Source organism: Cydia pomonella, unplaced genomic scaffold, assembly GCF_033807575.1.
Source record: "Cydia pomonella isolate Wapato2018A unplaced genomic scaffold, ilCydPomo1 PGA_scaffold_165, whole genome shotgun sequence".
Lineage (NCBI taxonomy): Eukaryota > Metazoa > Arthropoda > Insecta > Lepidoptera > Tortricidae > Cydia > Cydia pomonella.
The window spans coordinates 234,907-253,374 of record NW_026907807.1 but is presented as its reverse complement, the minus strand read 5'-3'; the positions used below and the strand labels follow the sequence as shown (position 1 = coordinate 253,374).

The 18,468-nt window shown below is 36.0% G+C and overlaps 1 protein-coding gene and 2 pseudogenes across 1 annotated transcript; 2 read left to right on the top strand and 1 right to left on the bottom strand.

Moving 5' to 3' along the window:
- Positions 1-418: 418 nt before the first annotated feature.
- LOC133533439 (large ribosomal subunit protein uL22m-like) lies at positions 419-5,329 on the bottom strand. Its single transcript, XM_061872420.1, has 3 exons — positions 5,101-5,329; positions 904-1,117; positions 419-746 (listed from the first exon to the last, which is right to left on the bottom strand). The coding sequence occupies exons 1-3, from the start codon at positions 5,272-5,274 to the stop codon at positions 526-528; spliced, it is 609 nt and encodes a 202-aa protein (XP_061728404.1). The 5' UTR covers positions 5,275-5,329; the 3' UTR covers positions 419-525.
- An 826-nt stretch (positions 5,330-6,155) lies between these two features.
- Positions 6,156-7,307, top strand: LOC133533438 (RNA polymerase II subunit A C-terminal domain phosphatase SSU72-like; annotated as a pseudogene).
- A 992-nt stretch (positions 7,308-8,299) lies between these two features.
- LOC133533441 (RNA polymerase II subunit A C-terminal domain phosphatase SSU72-like) lies at positions 8,300-9,523 on the top strand (annotated as a pseudogene).
- Positions 9,524-18,468: the final 8,945 nt, after the last annotated feature.

Sequence of the window (18,468 nt, the reverse complement as noted above, 5' to 3'; positions counted from 1 at the left end):
TCGGTGATGATTTGTTTTTTAGGAATGCTGTTTGAAAATTATGTCAGGTATTTTTTATAGGAGTCCAGGAACTTTCAGTATGACGTAAGTATAACTGTGAAAGTATTTCTGTCTGTCTGTACCTCTACACACTTAAACCGCTGAACCGAGTTAGATGAAATTTTATATGGAGATATTACTATCTACAATGAGCAGAGTAAGGACATAGACCAAGCTATTTTGATAGCCCCAGCCTGTGCAAATGTTAAGTAAATGTCATAATTTTGTAGAAGTTTGACATTTTGTATAACACTTGCACTGTCTAGGCTGTCAAAATCGCTGCCAACTTATCTTGGTCTGACTCTAAGATAGTTTTTATCAATCAACCTCATCTCATGCGGGCGAAATCAGGGGCCAGAAGCTATTAGTAATTATAAAGTTTAATTGAAAGATATTATTTATTAATAAGGTGTACTATTTATTTAATTAGGTTATGATTATGTACTTAAAACTACGATTTTTTATTTTTTTAATATTACAATCCATTTATAAAGAGTTAGTAACTTTTCTTTTTCTCATATTTTCCAACCAATTGTCCAGTTGCTGTTGTGGTGTCTGTGGGTTCAACTTATAGTAATCTTTGGGTGGTTTTCCTTCCTCTAGACGCACAAAGTAATGAGAGTACTTATAGCGCACTTCACCGAGCCTGCCGCGAGCATGTCTTCTGATGCCTTTGATGACATTCCCCAGACCAGAATATGATTCAGCTGAAATAAAAACGACAACATTCTAAATAGAAACCTCAGGCAAATTGTTGTTCAGGAATATTATATTCAATCCTATGGCTGCATTCATACAACATCCACACTGCCAAACTCAATACATAGACATAAAAAAAGTACAGGTAAATTTTAAGATGCATACCTATCCATAAATTACTTCTAAATTCAACATTATGCTGAGTAACAGCAAGCTCCTGTGCCTCAAGAATAGCCTTCTTGACATATTCGGCTCCCTTTTTGTTGACAAAACTTAACTGTTTCACTGCTTCGTCCACGGTCATGCCCCGCACAAGACATGCAATATACCATAGTTTGTCAGGACTGTATTTTATATTGGTGATTTGGTGGCAAACAAACTGAAAAAAAAAACTTAATGCAAAGGGTGTAGCAGGATAGCCTAGGAAAAATTGCCCCCAGCGATTTTGGGCCGAAACTGTTATCAAACGATGGCTTTTGGGGAGATTATACTCTGCACAAAGTTGCATCCCCTGTTACCCCCTGGGGGTGAAAAACACCCGATTAATCCCAAAACTGTTTTAATTATTTTTTCCTAAACTATGAAAGTGACGAATTTCAAATTTTGTACAAATATTAATAAGACTAAAAGCTATGTGCTAAAAAAATATTAACCCCCTAACCATTTAAATTCTTGTAAAAAGAAAACAAAAATAAAAAAAGAATCACCCTGTATATCAAGTTTGGCTCATGGTACACACACCATTTTTTTTTTCAAAAATGAACCACTTTATATTCTACATTATACTAAAGTTTCATGGACCTACTCCAGAAGGAACATTGCGAAATTAAAATAAACGTACTATTTCGTAGCCACTAATCATTATACTCGTATCATGCTTAATACGCAACGTCTCGGTCCCGAAACCAAAATAATTAAAAAAAACCGGCCAAGAGCATGTCGGGCCACGCTCAGTGTAGGGTTCCGTAGTTACTCTTCCGTCACAATAAGCTAAACTGGATCTTAAAGTATAGTAAATTGTTAACCAAGGGATGAAACGGTACCTTTCACGCGAGTTAAACAAATAGGCAAATTTGCATAATCAGTACCTAATTAAAGTAAGTCTTTTTACTATGAAGGGGAAATTTTTTGCGATAACTCAAAACAGCTAAACTGATCATGTCCGCTATAGTTTTCATTTAATGTCTTTCTTAAGCTCTACTTCCACGATTTTTCATATTTTTTGGACCTATGGTTCAAAAGTTAGAGGGGGGGGGGGGGGGGACATTTTCTTTTTCTTTCGGAGCGATTATCTCCGAATATATTCACTTTATCAAAAAATGTTTGTTGAAGACCCCTATTAGTTTTGAAATACCCTTCCAACAATACCCCACACTGTAGGATTGAAGCAAAAAAAAACACCCCCCTTTACGTGTAGGGGAGGTACTCTTAAAAAAAATGCCCAAAAAATAATATATCCATGCCGAATTTCAGCTTTCTAGCACTTACGAACACGGAGCAAAGCCTCGGACAGACAGACAGACAGATGGACATGGCGAAACTATAAGGGTTCCTAGTTGACTACGGAACCCTAAAAATGTTTTTATAAATACAAATGAGTTTGATTCATACTTCTTTATCCCCACCTTTTTCAAATCGGGCACAAGCAGCGGTCCGATCGAAAGCCATTGTTTATTAATAATGCAAGTCTCGTTCAATTAATAGTACATACCAAAGAGCCAATACATATTAATTTCGCAATGTTCCTTCTGGAGTAGGTCCATGAAACTTTAGTATAATGTAGAATATAAAGTGGCTCATTTTTGAAAAAAAAATGGTGTGTGTACCATGGCCAAACTTGATATACAGGTGATTCTTTTTTTATTTTTGTTTTCTTTTTACAAGAATTTAAATGGTTAGGGGGTTAATATTTTTTTAACACATAGCTTTTAATCTTATTAATATTTGTACAAAATTTGAAATTCGTCACTTTCATAGTTTAGGAAAAAATAATTAAAACAGTTTTGGGGTTAATCGGGTGTTTTTCACCCCCAGGGGGTAACAGAGGGATGAAACTTTGTGCAGAGTATAACCTCCCCAAAAGGCATCGTTTGATTACAGTTTCGGCCCAAAATCGCTGGGGGCAATTTTTCCTAGGCTATCCTGCTACACCCTTTGAAATAAGTACAGTGTAAACTCTATATAGCAACTGCAGTGGATATTCCGTTACTGTTTGGTATCCGAGATACCGGACGTATCTGGGGTTCTACCGCGAAAACCGAAATTCACAAATTGCGGGGATCTTTCTCTTTTACTCTCACTAAGACGTAATTAGAGTGACAGAGAAAAATCCCCGCAATTGACGAACTTCGATTTTCGCGGTTATAAGAAAAGTTGTATTACATTCATACAGTTGTATAACATGCTTAGTAGTAGGTGCCACAGACAGTCCCCTATGCCCAGGATGCATGGAGACAGAAGAAAGAGCCTCTCTGGAATGCAGCGGAGTGGCCCCGTACAGGGCAAAACACCTCAGATCCCCGAGAGATTCCACGAGGAGTTGGGCTGGCAAGAGTAGCCCATCCTCCACCCCCCCCTTGTCACGCAAAATAGGCGCCAGCCGTCGAGTTGCGGAAAATCGCCCGTACTACAATACAACATGCTTAGTAGACAGCCCATTATTGAAATTGCTTATATGTGACGTTATCTATGAAAAGGGACCTTATTCTCGATGGCGCTTCTGCTGTTACAAATACAATGCCGCGCGACGCAGTGCGGCGTAAGCGCGATCGACAATAAGGTCCCTTTTCATAGATAATGCCACATATCTGATATTTATTTAGGTTTTGGACACTAGGTGAACATGTCAGCCTCATGGATTGCTCATTAGCAATCCATGAGGCTGACATGTTAACCTAGATCCATAAATTTGTGAACAGTATTGGTAAAAAATACAACAGTTTGCAGTTTACAAAAACATGTAACATTTTACATGATGAGTAACAATAAAAAGTTGATTCACCCATTTTACATGTGTGGTGCGGCACAGGTCATGTTGACCCTGTACAAGTATGTTATAACTACGAGTTAACTTGTTTGCCGCACTGAAGGTAATAAGCTAAGAAATTTAATTATACACCAATTTTTTTGTTTTCTGTTTTTCTGTAATTTCAAGGGTGCATTCTTGAGCTTAAATTATGCAACTTTTTTTAAGACACTGGTATTCTAATTAGCTCCATTTCGGAGATAATAATTTATTTTTATCTTATAAGGCCTTCACGAGCGTATACACATGCCTTAAGGCCTGTTTACATAATGATTAGTGTTTAGTACGAGTGTGTACATTTGCTACTAAACGTAAATACTATCTCCGGCGATTGATGTTCGAAATGGCATATAATTACTTGCCTATACCCCGGAGTTAACGGAATTCAATAACTACTATACAAAAGCACATGTAAATAATTTTTTAAGTCTTCAATGTAATAAAATTAATTTAAATATACGATACACAAATAATCGTAAATAACGATACTTAGGTAATAATCAATGAGCGGAATTCTTCATAGCAAAAATCAAACTGTCAGATGGATTGACCTAACTGTTTTATTGACTTATCGATAAATATTTGTCACTTAACGAAACAAAGTTAAACTAATGAAATCAGGCTTTTGGATATACATACAAACAAATTAACGGTGTCCCTAATTAGCTGACCGCCACTGTATTTTGGTATAATAGTAAAGAATAAAACAGAAAATACTTTTATGATGTAAATGAACGTAACATTTAGAGCAATATATTGTGGAAGAATCTTCTTTGAAACTGAAATAAGAATCTTTCTGTATCCATTTTTTTATTGTTTTCTTTTAGGATTAACCATTTTAGTTACATGGCACGGAAATCACTCATGAAAACTCAAGTGACATGTGACGCTGACATGATTTACTTTAATACGGACATGCAAGTTGCTTATCAAAGAGGTCAAATGTTACAGAATAATCTTTTAAGTTGATTATGGATACCTAATGCGATATTATTCCGTAACATCTATAAGTCGATAAAACAGTTAGGTCAATCCCTTTGATTTTTGCTATGAAGAATTCCGCTCATTGGTAATAATAGTACAATGTTTTATATTTACAATTTTATTGTTTATGTCTTATAAACAAAATAAAAACACGGTGTATTTTGTCCACTTCTAAATTGATTCCAAAATAATGTCAATTAAATAATTAAATGTTTATGTAAACTGCATATTGTTGTATTTTTTACCAATACTGTTCGCAAATTTACGGAGAACAAGAATAAAAATAACTCGCACGACTACTGTTTTTGGTACATAAAAATGACGGATCTAAACTAAGATTTCACTACACTCACAGCCGGTCGCCGTTCCTCGCCAATTTCCTGTGGGGGATACACTTTCTTATTGTGTGACAAAAAATTCTTCGGCAATGTAGATTTGGTCCATGCTAACGATGGAACAGAAGTATGAATGGAATTGATTTGAAACGTTTTTAATCCTGGCGCATAGAGATTTCTAAAAATGTTCATGTTTCTAACGTATATTAACCTCTATCTCAATATTCTCAATGATCAAATTGTCAATTGCTTGACAGGTGACACTTGACATAGCTGTTTTTTTTCTTCCAACTGGAGAGGCTAGTTAGACCAAGACAGTGTGGCGCACGGACCTAGAAAATAATCCGGATAGTGTACATTGGCCAAAAAGTGTGTCCACATGAGAAGTCAAAGTAGGTCGTTACATCTCTTTCTAATAGGGTTGTTTCCAATTGTTTGAAACGTATTACGTTCTATATTAACTAAAAGTTGCCCTAAAATTCAACTTTTATACTAAAAACGGCTTTAAATATGTTAAATTAACAAAATATATTTTGACAGATGCTTTCGCGCCCAAAACGCTCTTTGAAAATTGTGTGACTTCACAGTTTACGGTTTGACACATAATTACATACACACGTAGAAGATACGAACTGTCAACTGACATTTGTCATTTGTTGTTTATCGCCTGTCAACAGTGTTAATCCGAGAGTTGTGACGTCATCAGAATCTTCAATGACATTTCGAGTTTGGTCACGTGACGTGTACCAAAAGATATTTTAAATTCAATATTTACAAAAATATGGTCATTACAGGTCCCCTAAAAGTAGTTTAACATGTTCTTATAATCCAAAAGAATTTATTGGGATACAATTATGCCCTAAGATTTGTAGATGGAAACAACCCTATTAGGGTGACCATGAGTTATATATGTGGACACACTTTTTGGCCAATGTACCCTATCCGGATAATCTTATAAGTCCGTGGTCTGACGTGAAGAAACGAAATGTCAGAAGTGTCAGAACGCAGAATCGGAACGTAAACGTAATCTAACCTCATTTCTCCAAAAGTTTATATTTTAAGTAAAACAAAGGATTAGGAAAATAAAGTCATTTATGTAACGCGCGTGCGATGAGACTATTCCTAAAAATGATTAAATGAACATTCTGTCTCAAGCTAAGGAATTTATTATACGAGACACAAGTCACAGAGTAGCAATGGCAGATTTATTTGTTGCTGTCGTTTGTTCTTCGAACATGAACCGTAGCATGGAAGCCCATGCATTCCTGGCTAAGAAAGGGTTCAAAGTGAAATCATTTGGAACGGGAGAAAAAGTGAAACTGCCGGGTGCATCGGCCGATCGACCTAATTGTTATGAGTTTGGAGTTCCGTACGATGATATTTATAACGACTTATTGGACAAAGATAAGACATATTACACCCAAAATGGATTGCTGCACATGTTAGATAGAAATCGAAGAATCAAGCCATGCCCAGAGAGGTTCCAGGTTTGCAATGATCGCTTTGATGTGATCATCACATGTGAGGAAAGGGTATATGATCAAGTAATTGAATGGTTCGGGTCAAGGAGTCCATTCACAACCAGCCTGTGCATGTGGTCAACATCGACATACAGGACAACCATGAGGAAGCTACCATCGGTGCATTTCTCATCAGTGACATGGTTTCTAAGATGGCACAGAGTGATGACTTGGACAATGATATTGATGAATTATTACATGACTTGAGGGCAAATGCCATAGACCCATTTTGAATTGTATTATGTTTTATTGATATACTTTAAATCCATGCCCAATTGATTATGACATTTATTACTGCTATGAATTCTTACTCATATTTTTTGTCAGTTGTCTAGTTTCTAATATTCAACATTTTTTATATTCCAGATACATATTACTGATTATTTAACGAAATCAACACATTAACATGCTTGTCTATAGTTAGGAACAACTAAATTTGCTGTTATTGTTAGGTAGAGATATATATACAAGTTTAAAATTAAACATCTCAAATAAGCTTTGCTGATGTAAGCAAGCAAGCAGTCACGGTACTTATCAAAAATTCAGATGCTCATGTTTGCTTTAAAAGGAAGTATAGTATTCCATAATTTTTAACAATAATGAAGTAAGAATTTTGGGGAACCTACCTTTCATCTCCATATCTCATACTATTTTCTCCTTCCCATGTTTTAACTACCTACCAATACAAAGGTTGCCAAGTTTCAATAGGATAGTATTTTTTGTTGCCTGAGGAGTTATTCCAATAGCCTGTTTTCGTAGTGCTGCGCTCATAGCCGATTCCACCGTTTTCTCGCTTTGTAGAGGAAGGTGACTATGAACAGAGACCCCGCCGGGCGGGTTCCCGGTACTCAATGTGTTAACACATTCACTGCCAGGAACCCACCTGGTGGGCGCTCGTGAACTTTGTTCAGATGCCGGACAACCCGCTGGGCGGGTTGTTTTGTACGCAGCTATAGACCACCGGTTTCTGGGGTAGTGCGCCGTTTTTTGTCTGGTAGTGAATGTGTTAAAGTAATCTATATATATGGCCTCCGATTATGCTCAGTTGTTACAGAGCTTAAGGTCATGTTAAATTGGATTGCCCAGAAACTTGCAAGTCACTCCAGTCAATAAATACACTGCTAGTGTATAATGAATTTAGATACTGGCTAATTACAATACAATTGAGTCCTTCTAAACTGCTTTGCGCTGGCTTTGACGTGGCAAAGTGTAAAGGTGCTATCATAAAGTTCATATTCTTGAGTAAGTTTATGGCTTTGGTGGCAGTTCCACACTGTCACTGCAATGTCTGTGTAAACTTTGCGTGGTATGAGACTGGCTTGACAATTTGACACTACCATACCAGTGCCACCATTATAGCTTATTCAATCATTGTAAATGACAAGTTTGTAACCGTGTCTTATGTTGTGAATGCAACACAATAGACAAATCAGAAATTATCTCATAAAGTAATAGAGACTTCGGGTAGTCATTGTTAATGCGTTTTTTAAACTACGTAACATGAAAAAGTCACGTTTCCATTGAGATGTTTACGGTTTATGGCCACTTTTACCAAACGCAGTGACTTGTCGTTATAGCTAGCTTTAATTAAAACTATAATTCACTTAATCTATGTTTCAGTGTTCCCGGGAACAGCGGAAATTTCCCAGGAATTTCAGATGCTTTCGCGCCCAAAACGCTCTTTGAAAATTGTGTGACTTCACAGTTTACGGTTTGACACATAATTACATACACACGTAGAAGATACGAACTGTCAACTGACATTTGTCATTTGTTGTTTATCGCCTGTCAACAGTGTTAATCCGAGAGTTGTGACGTCATCAGAATCTTCAATGACATTTCGAGTTTGGTCACGTGACGTGTACCAAAAGATATTTTAAATTCAATATTTACAAAAATATGGTCATTACAGGTCCCCTAAAAGTAGTTTAACATGTTCTTATAATCCAAAAGAATTTATTGGGATACAATTATGCCCTAAGATTTGTAGATGGAAACAACCCTATTAGGGTGACCATGAGTTATATATGTGGACACACTTTTTGGCCAATGTACCCTATCCGGATAATCTTATAAGTCCGTGGTCTGACGTGAAGAAACGAAATGTCAGAAGTGTCAGAACGCAGAATCGGAACGTAAACGTAATCTAACCTCATTTCTCCAAAAGTTTATATTTTAAGTAAAAACAAAGGATTAGGAAAATAAAGTCATTTATGTAACGCGCGTGCGATGAGACTATTCCTAAAAATGATTAAATGAACATTCTGTCTCAAGCTAAGGAATTTATTATACGAGACACAAGTCACAGAGTAGCAATGGCAGATTTATTTGTTGCTGTCGTTTGTTCTTCGAACATGAACCGTAGCATGGAAGCCCATGCATTCCTGGCTAAGAAAGGGTTCAAAGTGAAATCATTTGGAACGGGAGAAAAGTGAAACTCTGCCGGGTGCATCGGCCGATCGACCTAATTGTTATGAGTTTGGAGTTCCGTACGATGATATTTATAACGACTTATTGGACAAAGATAAGACATATTACACCCAAAATGGATTGCTGCACATGTTAGATAGAAATCGAAGAATCAAGCCATGCCCAGAGAGGTTCCAGGTTTGCAATGATCGCTTTGATGTGATCATCACATGTGAGGAAAGGGTATATGATCAAGTAATTGAATGGTTCGGGTCAAGGAGGTCCATTCACAACCAGCCTGTGCATGTGGTCAACATCGACATACAGGACAACCATGAGGAAGCTACCATCGGTGCATTTCTCATCAGTGACATGGTTTCTAAGATGGCACAGAGTGATGACTTGGACAATGATATTGATGAATTATTACATGACTTTGAGGGCAAATGCCATAGACCCATTTTGAATTGTATTATGTTTTATTGATATACTTTAAATCCATGCCCAATTGATTATGACATTTATTACTGCTATGAATTCTTACTCATATTTTTTGTCAGTTGTCTAGTTTCTAATATTCAACATTTTTTATATTCCAGATACATATTACTGATTATTTAACGAAATCAACACATTAACATGCTTGTCTATAGTTAGGAACAACTAAATTTGCTGTTATTGTTAGGTAGAGATATATATACAAGTTTAAAATTAAACATCTCAAATAAGCTTTGCTGATGTAAGCAAGCAAGCAGTCACGGTACTTATCAAAAATTCAGATGCTCATGTTTGCTTTAAAAGGAAGTATAGTATTCCATAATTTTTAACAATAATGAAGTAAGAATTTTGGGGAACCTACCTTTCATCTCCATATCTCATACTATTTTCTCCTTCCCATGTTTTAACTACCTACCAATACAAAGGTTGCCAAGTTTCAATAGGATAGTATTTTTTGTTGCCTGAGGAGTTATTCCAATAGCCTGTTTTCGTAGTGCTGCGCTCATAGCCGATTCCACCGTTTTCTCGCTTTGTAGAGGAAGGTGACTATGAACAGAGACCCGCCGGGCGGGTTCCCGGTACTCAATGTGTTAACACATTCACTGCCAGGAACCCACCTGGTGGGCGCTCGTGAACTTTGTTCAGATGCCGGACAACCCGCTGGGCGGGTTGTTTTGTACGCAGCTATAGACCACCGGTTTCTGGGGTAGTGCGCCGTTTTTTGTCTGGTAGTGAATGTGTTAAAGTAATCTATATATATGGCCTCCGATTATGCTCAGTTGTTACAGAGCTTAAGGTCATGTTAAATTGGATTGCCCAGAAACTTGCAAGTCACTCCAGTCAATAAATACACTGCTAGTGTATAATAATTTAGATACTGGCTAATTACAATACAATTGAGTCCTTCTAAACTGCTTTGCGCTGGCTTTGACGTGGCAAAGTGTAAAGGTGCTATCATAAAGTTCATATTCTTGAAGTAAGTTTATGGCTTTGGTGGCAGTTCCACACTGTCACTGCAATGTCTGTGTAAACTTTGCGTGGTATGAGACTGGCTTGACAATTTGACACTACCATACCAGTGCCACCATTATAGCTTATTCAATCATTGTAAATGACAAGTTTGTAACCGTGTCTTATGTTGTGAATGCAACACAATAGACAAATCAGAAATTATCTCATAAAGTAATAGAGACTTCGGGTAGTCATTGTTAATGCGTTTTTAAACTACGTAACATGAAAAAGTCACGTTTCCATTGAGATGTTTACGGTTTATGGCCACTTTTACCAAACGCAGTGACTTGTCGTTATAGCTAGCTTTAATTAAAACTATAATTCACTTAATCTATGTTTCAGTGTTCCCGGGAACAGCGGAAATTTCCCAGGAATTTCACACAAGGACTATTCCTTATTCCGGGGAAATTCCCACGGCATATCACTAGGCCTGGAAAAGGATTAAATACAGATACCTGCTATAAAAACGTATTTAAGGCCCCGTAGGTTCGTGTTCTTCTCTCATTCACTGAGCGTAGGCGTGAGCGAGATGGATGTGCGTGCTCGGGACCGCGGATAGGTATCATGTTTTTGAATTTTTATTTGTTTTAATTTAAAAAGAAAGCTATCGCTGAATACCTTCAATCATTAAATTGCGCATTTTAAATCAATTTTCATATTTTTAGCTTAAATTGATAAAAAAAAAATTAAGTGCTTTTATACCAAAGTTCGTGTTTTTTTTTTTTCTATAGATCGAAAGTCAAAAAAACAGCATTTGAATCGCTGAACTCCCTAGAGAAAATCCTCCAGGTTGCTAATTAGTGACAGTCCATATCAAAAGGGACCTTCTGGCGGTGTTCTTCGTCGCGTAGTGCCGCATTAGTATTGACGCGCCGCTAATAACGGCGTAAGCGAAGACCGCAATAAGGTCCCTTTTGATATGGACTGTGACAGGTTAATTAACAATACGGTTGCCAAAAAATTTAATAAGCAATATTGAGGCTTTTCTCTATTGTTATCTGAAAAAGTGGTACGATTTTTCAAAATCTCCGCTATCTAAAATACACAACAACAGTCGTTTCGGATTTGAAACTATCAGCGACGTCAGCGCTACTTAATTCTTACCTCAATGGTATTTTTACCTGTACTTATATAATTCTTCATTCGTTTCATGCGCCTCGTATGAGTCGTATGTCAGGTGAGATTAGAACAGTGACATGCCGTCGGTTAATGTCGCAAACCTCGTAACTCCTCCGGAGTAGTTCCGAGGCTAGCAACTTTAGGTATTATTGACCAAAGTATTCAATCCCTGATGTCCTGTAGTAATGGAGTTACAAGGTATGCGACTTCAGCCGACGATACGTAAAAGTTTACTAAAAAGGGCTAAGTACCTAAACTAAAACTGACTTTTACTGGTTTGTCTGACATTAGCATAAAATAAACTGAGCCAAGGCATTTTTGTCTTATATCATAAAATGTTATAAGCCCTTGTAATGTTAGTTACTTACCTGCGTTATGCCGTACAGCGCCATCTTTTTCAGCTGTCAAACTCGCTGTCAATTTTTCTTACACTTTGTATTAGATGTACCTACATCGTTTCATAGTATCAATATCAATTAATCTTTGGCACACTGAAGCGTGCATTTGTTACACAGGAGCCAAGTTGTTGTTTGCCTTTCGGTAGGGTTGCCATAATTATCCGGAGCGGAACGGAACCGAATAACAGGACGGGTTAAAATACGGGACGCGATACTTCTTAAATACAGTGACAGTCCCGTATATACGGGATGTAAGGCAACCCTACCAGTCAGGCTTATATTGAGATTAGAGCGGGAGTTAGCAAAAGATTCCAAAATTATATCAGATATAACTTAAAATTGAAAAACCTGCGACAATAGCTTGTAACGGCGCATCTAGTGAGTTAAACTATCTAAAAAGTCACTGGTGTATCTCGTACGTATTTAACGTAACCTTTACCTCAAACCGTATCCAAATTTCGGCGAAACCATTTTGAAGATGAACGGGAACATTATTTATGTGCACACGTCAATTACTTGTGTAATTTTAACTACAAATTGGATTACATGTAGCTGAATTATTTGTAGTTGATTACATGTACTTACAAATACTTGCAATTGAGTTTACTTTGTAATTTGTAATCGAAATTACATTAATTTATAATCAAAATTACTCAATTACTTCTTGATAGGCAAAGATGAGCAAATTTAGTACTTTAGTACTCTCTCAGTAAACAAAAGTAATAACCACCTGCGGCTCACCATATAAAAAAATTGCTATTTGAATTTGAAATCAACAGTGTAGGGAATAAGGTTGTGTTTCTTGTGTTTTAAAATGAAATGAAACAAAAGAAATGCAACTTCCAATTGTAAAAAGTTTAAATTGCATTGAACTAATTAGTCCTCCCGTGGTCCTTGGGAGGATAATATTTTTTCATACATTTACTTAACCTCATGCCATATAAATTTTAAGAAATGCTCGGGTGCCGCTTCTTGGAACTGATCAACTGACCACCTGACAAAAACTCGTTATTGCCCTAAAATTTTAGGCCCTTTGTACAAAATCTTGTAAAACTAACATTTATAAGCTCAACGAGGGTGCGGAGTCCTCTGGAGTTGCAGGCGTACATAGGCTACGGACACTGCTTACCATCAGACGGGCCGTATGTTTGGTTGCACACCGACGATGTTCAAAAAATATCCTTTTTTTATATGAAAAGTCAAACTTGAGATGTCTTAAAACTCGTTCGTTTTTTTAACCTGATTTGGGAAACAAGGATCATCGAAAACATTATTTCAGTAAAAGGAATTTGTAATCGCATAAAGTATTTTATTATAGATTACAATTACAAAATGTAGTCATTAATTCGATTACTACAAAATGTATTTAGTAATCGTTAATCAAAGGCTCAACTACTTTTTCCTAGTAATTGTAATTTATAAGTACAACTACATTTTGTAATCATAATCGTTAATCTGTAATCCAACCACTTTTGCCCAAGTGCCAGCACACACTATCTTCACGCGTCGAATGATAACAAACGAGCAGTCTCATCTCACCCTAAATCCATATATACCGGGTGTTTCCTGTAACACGAGCAAATTATTAAACCATATATTGTACTCCTAAAACGATATAACTTTTGATTAACAACTTTTAAAAATTATGAAATCTTTAGATTTTAACTTTTTCAATCAAATTTAATATTATTTTCAATGTACGCTGACATCAGTGTTTTGACGTTGCTTGTCATTGTCACGGTTTAAACATAACAAAATTCGCAATACATTGCGTCTTAGAATTAACTTCAATGTGTAATAAAAATCAAAACATAAGTTATTTTTCAAAGTTGTTGAACAAATGTTGGTCAGTTTGAGGAGTACATTCTACAGTTTAATTTATTGCTCCTGTTACAGGAAACACCCGGTATACCTACCTACATTCCCTAATGTCTCTTAGTCCGTTCATTTGGTAGTAAAATAACTACCTACCGGTAAGATTTTGTAATTTGTATAATGCAATTTAAGGCAAGGTGTATCTTAATTTATTTGGTTAATCTCACCCTTATACCCTTAACACTATATATTTCAAATTCAACTACCAATTTCCTTGATACCTATTATGGGCTTTCGGAGAGTTTGGAGGAACCATACGAAGTCATATTTTTTTTCATTGTATTAAATTAACCTTCTGCCTACGAAACAGGGATCGGAAACTGGTATATTTTGTATGGGAACAAAACCGGTATTTTTTTCGTTCTTTGTTAATTATTTCATTGCTAATTGGGCAATCTAATAATACGAATTCGTTATCTAAAAACACAACTGAGTCCTACATACGGAGTAATATATGGTTATTTAGAAGTTTTTGAAAACTCTGTTCCGTGTTTAGGCATACAGGTATAAAAAAAGTTGACGTTCCATATATATATTTCAATTTTGACGGAAGTTCTACATTAATTTTGTACGTAAGTACACAACTTTATAAGTATTATTTGTTGTATTTAAAGGGCGCGCAATATAAACATGGTTTATCTCTAGCACAATGCGGTTGAGTTAGACCAAGCTAAGTTAACAGCGATTTTGATAGCACAGACTACGCAAGTGTTTTTAAGCGTCATAATTTCATAGAAGTTTGACGTTTAAAATAACATTTGCACGGTCTTGGCTATCTAACTCTAACCTCATGTTATGTTGTACACTTTAAATTGGTACCCCTTCGTCTATCTGTGGTCTAAACTTACTCATCGTTTGTTGTAGTAAATAACAGAAAATTATTTTTTGAAATGTATTAATTAAAACCATTTGGATTTAATTATATGTTATTTAAAGCGTTAAGGTTAAGGGTGATTACAGGAAACAACATGTAGATTCAACAGATTAGCTTCATGCCCATGCCCTATCTACTAGTACTACCCAATCAGTCTAATCCAACTTTCATTTCAGATTGGTCAAACGAACGGGAATAATCTTATGTATATATATCTGGCATATAAAAACAGAGCTTGTAATGTACAGAGAGCTGCAAAAGTGCATAATCACTTTATGACTAATGCCAAAAGTATTTGCCACCCTCAATTACTTTTCCAAATAGATATCTAAGTAAGTATATCTCTACATCGCATTCAAAGGTATCTGCAACCGTTTAATTGTTCTACATATTGTTCTGTATATATAGACATATTTCTTTTTAGGGTTCCGTAGCCAAATGGCAAAAAACGGAACCCTTATAGATTCGTCATGTCCGTCTGTCTGTCCGATTATGTCACAGCCACTTTTTTCCGAAACTATAAGAGCTATATTGTTCAAACTTAGTAAGTGGATGTATTCTATGAACCGCATTAAGATGTTCAACAAAAATAGAAAAAAAAAACAATAAATTTTGGGGGTTCCCCATACTTAGAACTGAAACTCAAAAATCTTTTTTCATCAAACCCATACGTGTGGGGTATCTATGGATAGGTCTTTAAAATGATATTGAGGTTTCTAATATAATTTTTTTCTAAACTTAATAGTTTGCGCGAGAGACACTTCCAAAGTGGTAAAATGTGTGTCCCCCCCCCCGTAATTTCTAAAATAACAGAATGAAAAATCTAAAAAAAATATATGATATACATTACCATGCAAACTTCCACCGAAAATTGGTTTGAACGAGATCTATATAGTAAGTAGTTTTTTTTTAATACATCATAAATGTACGGAACCCTTCATGGGCGAGTCCGACTCGCACTTGGCCGCTTTTTTGTTAAGTTATTAGAGAATGGAGATACTTTTGGCACATAGTCTGATTTGATGTGTATAGGCACACGAAGCGCGACGGGCACCTGCCTAAAATTAACTTCATAATCATAAGTTTTTGAGCTATGCTGTAGCTGTACATACAAATTATAAAATGTATTTGATTTTTCAGTCAACTAATAAATTTTTTATACTGTCTGTGAGGGCCTCTACAAATCTCACCTAAAATTGCATGCTATTTGCGTTATATTGCGGCCGTTTGCGATATTTGATCTGCTTAGCCGGCAATTATCTAAAGTCGGGTGAAATTTGGTACGAAGTCTGTAGAGGCCTTAAGAGGAAGTATATATTACGTGACCGGCCATATAAAAAGAGATAACGTTTTTCCACTTTTAAATATTTTCCATTCTCCATGATTTTTTAGTATGTTATTGACACAATAACTAGGTTTATATGATTTCCTTTTTTTTTCGAAATTTGCAAAACAAAAAAGAATAAAAGAAGCGAAACGTATTAATCTAGAATATATTATAGAGATTACCAATACAAAGTGCGTACTATATATGTTTTTAATCAAATAATCTGTTTTTATGATAACATACTGAACAGTGTTCTTACGCAACGTTGTAGCCATCCATAAATTACAAAAAATAAATATATTACACCATGCACTTGTCTTATTTCTAGCGTTTTTTAACAAGACATTTTTCGACATTTCATTTACCCCTTTGGTTACCTTAGGTATACCAAATTACAGCTTTCCAATACCTACTGACTATTGCTATTTAAATACTAAGGGTAAGCGTAGACAGAGAGACGAAAAGAACATGGCTAGACTATTTGCTATGTGCACGACTGTCACGCAACCTAGCGTCCGCAAGTCTAGGGGAAATGTTAATGTACTACATCTTATAAAACTACTTACTCCAAAACTAAAAACTACTGAACGGATTTTCATACGAATTTCACCTATCAATAGAGTGATTCTCGAGGAAGGCTTAGGTACCTATATAACTTGTTAAGGTTTTGTGTTAATTGGTTGAAATATAACGATATTGTCGGAAGAAATCACGCTGGCTAGGAGCTTTAATCGAAAACGCTGGCTAATCCGTTTAAAATTGATTTCTCCAAAAGAATAATACAATTCACTTACAAAGAGAAATACAAGCAATCATAATATACATTATTTACCTACATAGTGCAAGAATAGAATAAAATTTATTCTAAAACAAAACAACTTATTTATTTCTGTAAGAAAAAAGTGGGTACGTAACTACGTACTGTGTGAATTGGCAACGGTAAGCCAGTATAGTGAAATTGTCATCGCTCGAGCGCGGGCGGCCCGCGCTGTCGCGCAGACCACCGTAACGTGACCGAGACATTAATAAAGAGATACGCGTTTATACTGGTTGGTTTGACCGGTCAACACGTCCGCCGAGCTCGCCTAGCAGTTGGTGATAACAGTCCTAGAACATGCATGGGGTTATATTACGTGACTTACGTGTTAACTTTTACCTAATCCCTACGTGCCGATAGCAATTCAATCAATGTTGTTTGTAATTTTTTTTTATTTTTACGTATCATAATTATTTTGTTTATTTGGGATTATTACATAATATAATTATTAGATTGTATGTTTTTTTCCTTTTTGCCATCAACCTCGAGAGTAAGTAAATATTCTATTATTGCACCAACAATTATACATTTTACATACATGTAAAACTACAATAAATTTTAAAGGAAAATAGAACCAGGTAACAACAGGCGGTCTTATCGCTAAAAAGCGATCTCTTCCAAATAACCGTTAGGTAGCAGGAAATTTAGAACTCACACAAAAGTCAACAGGTACTGCAAGGAGCTAAATATGGAGACTATTAAATACAAACACACATACTACTTATATAAGTATTCAAACAATACCTATATAATACACTACTAAATATACAATATATACTATACTATTTCTACTGTTTTATTATTATTGAACTCTAACAACATTTCGGTGGTAATTACTGGGAAAAATAATCCCACCTTTTACCAGTGGTATCTACTGGGAAAAAATTCCCAGTTTTTTGTATTAGGTAGCATACTTATATAACGGAGATTTAGGATCCATGCTTAAGAGCCCTTAATCCTTGGAGCGTTCTCCGATTTCACGAAATAACGCTCGATAGATGGCGTTGGCGCTCGGTACGCGAGCGCCGGCAACGCGACGCGCGTTTCAATGCAGACTAGAATAATCTTGATAGTTTTCAATATAATTTCAAGCAACATTAATTTTAGTGTCATATGATATCATATGGGCACTCTTTATTTTATTGTATATGCACAGTAGTTTTTTTTTAATGTACACTACTACTAAGTGTACAGACTACAGAGTGTACTATAACCCTTGCTCTTTATTCTGTCTCTTTCACACCAATGGAAAATGAAGAAGTTACTAAATGACTGCAGGTATAAATAAAGTATATTAGTGCGATAGAGAGACAGATAGTGTTTCGTTGTCGTATCGTAAACGATTGGCATGTTGGCCACACACTTGCTTAGTGCCTAGCCAAAATACCAATCGTTTGCGTATATTAGTGCGATAGAGAGAGAGTAGTGTTTCGTTGTCGTATCGTAAACGATTGGTATGTTGGCTACGCACCCATGATACCTAGCCAAGATGCCAATCGTTTGTGCATATTAGTACGAGAGAGAGACAGATAGTGTTT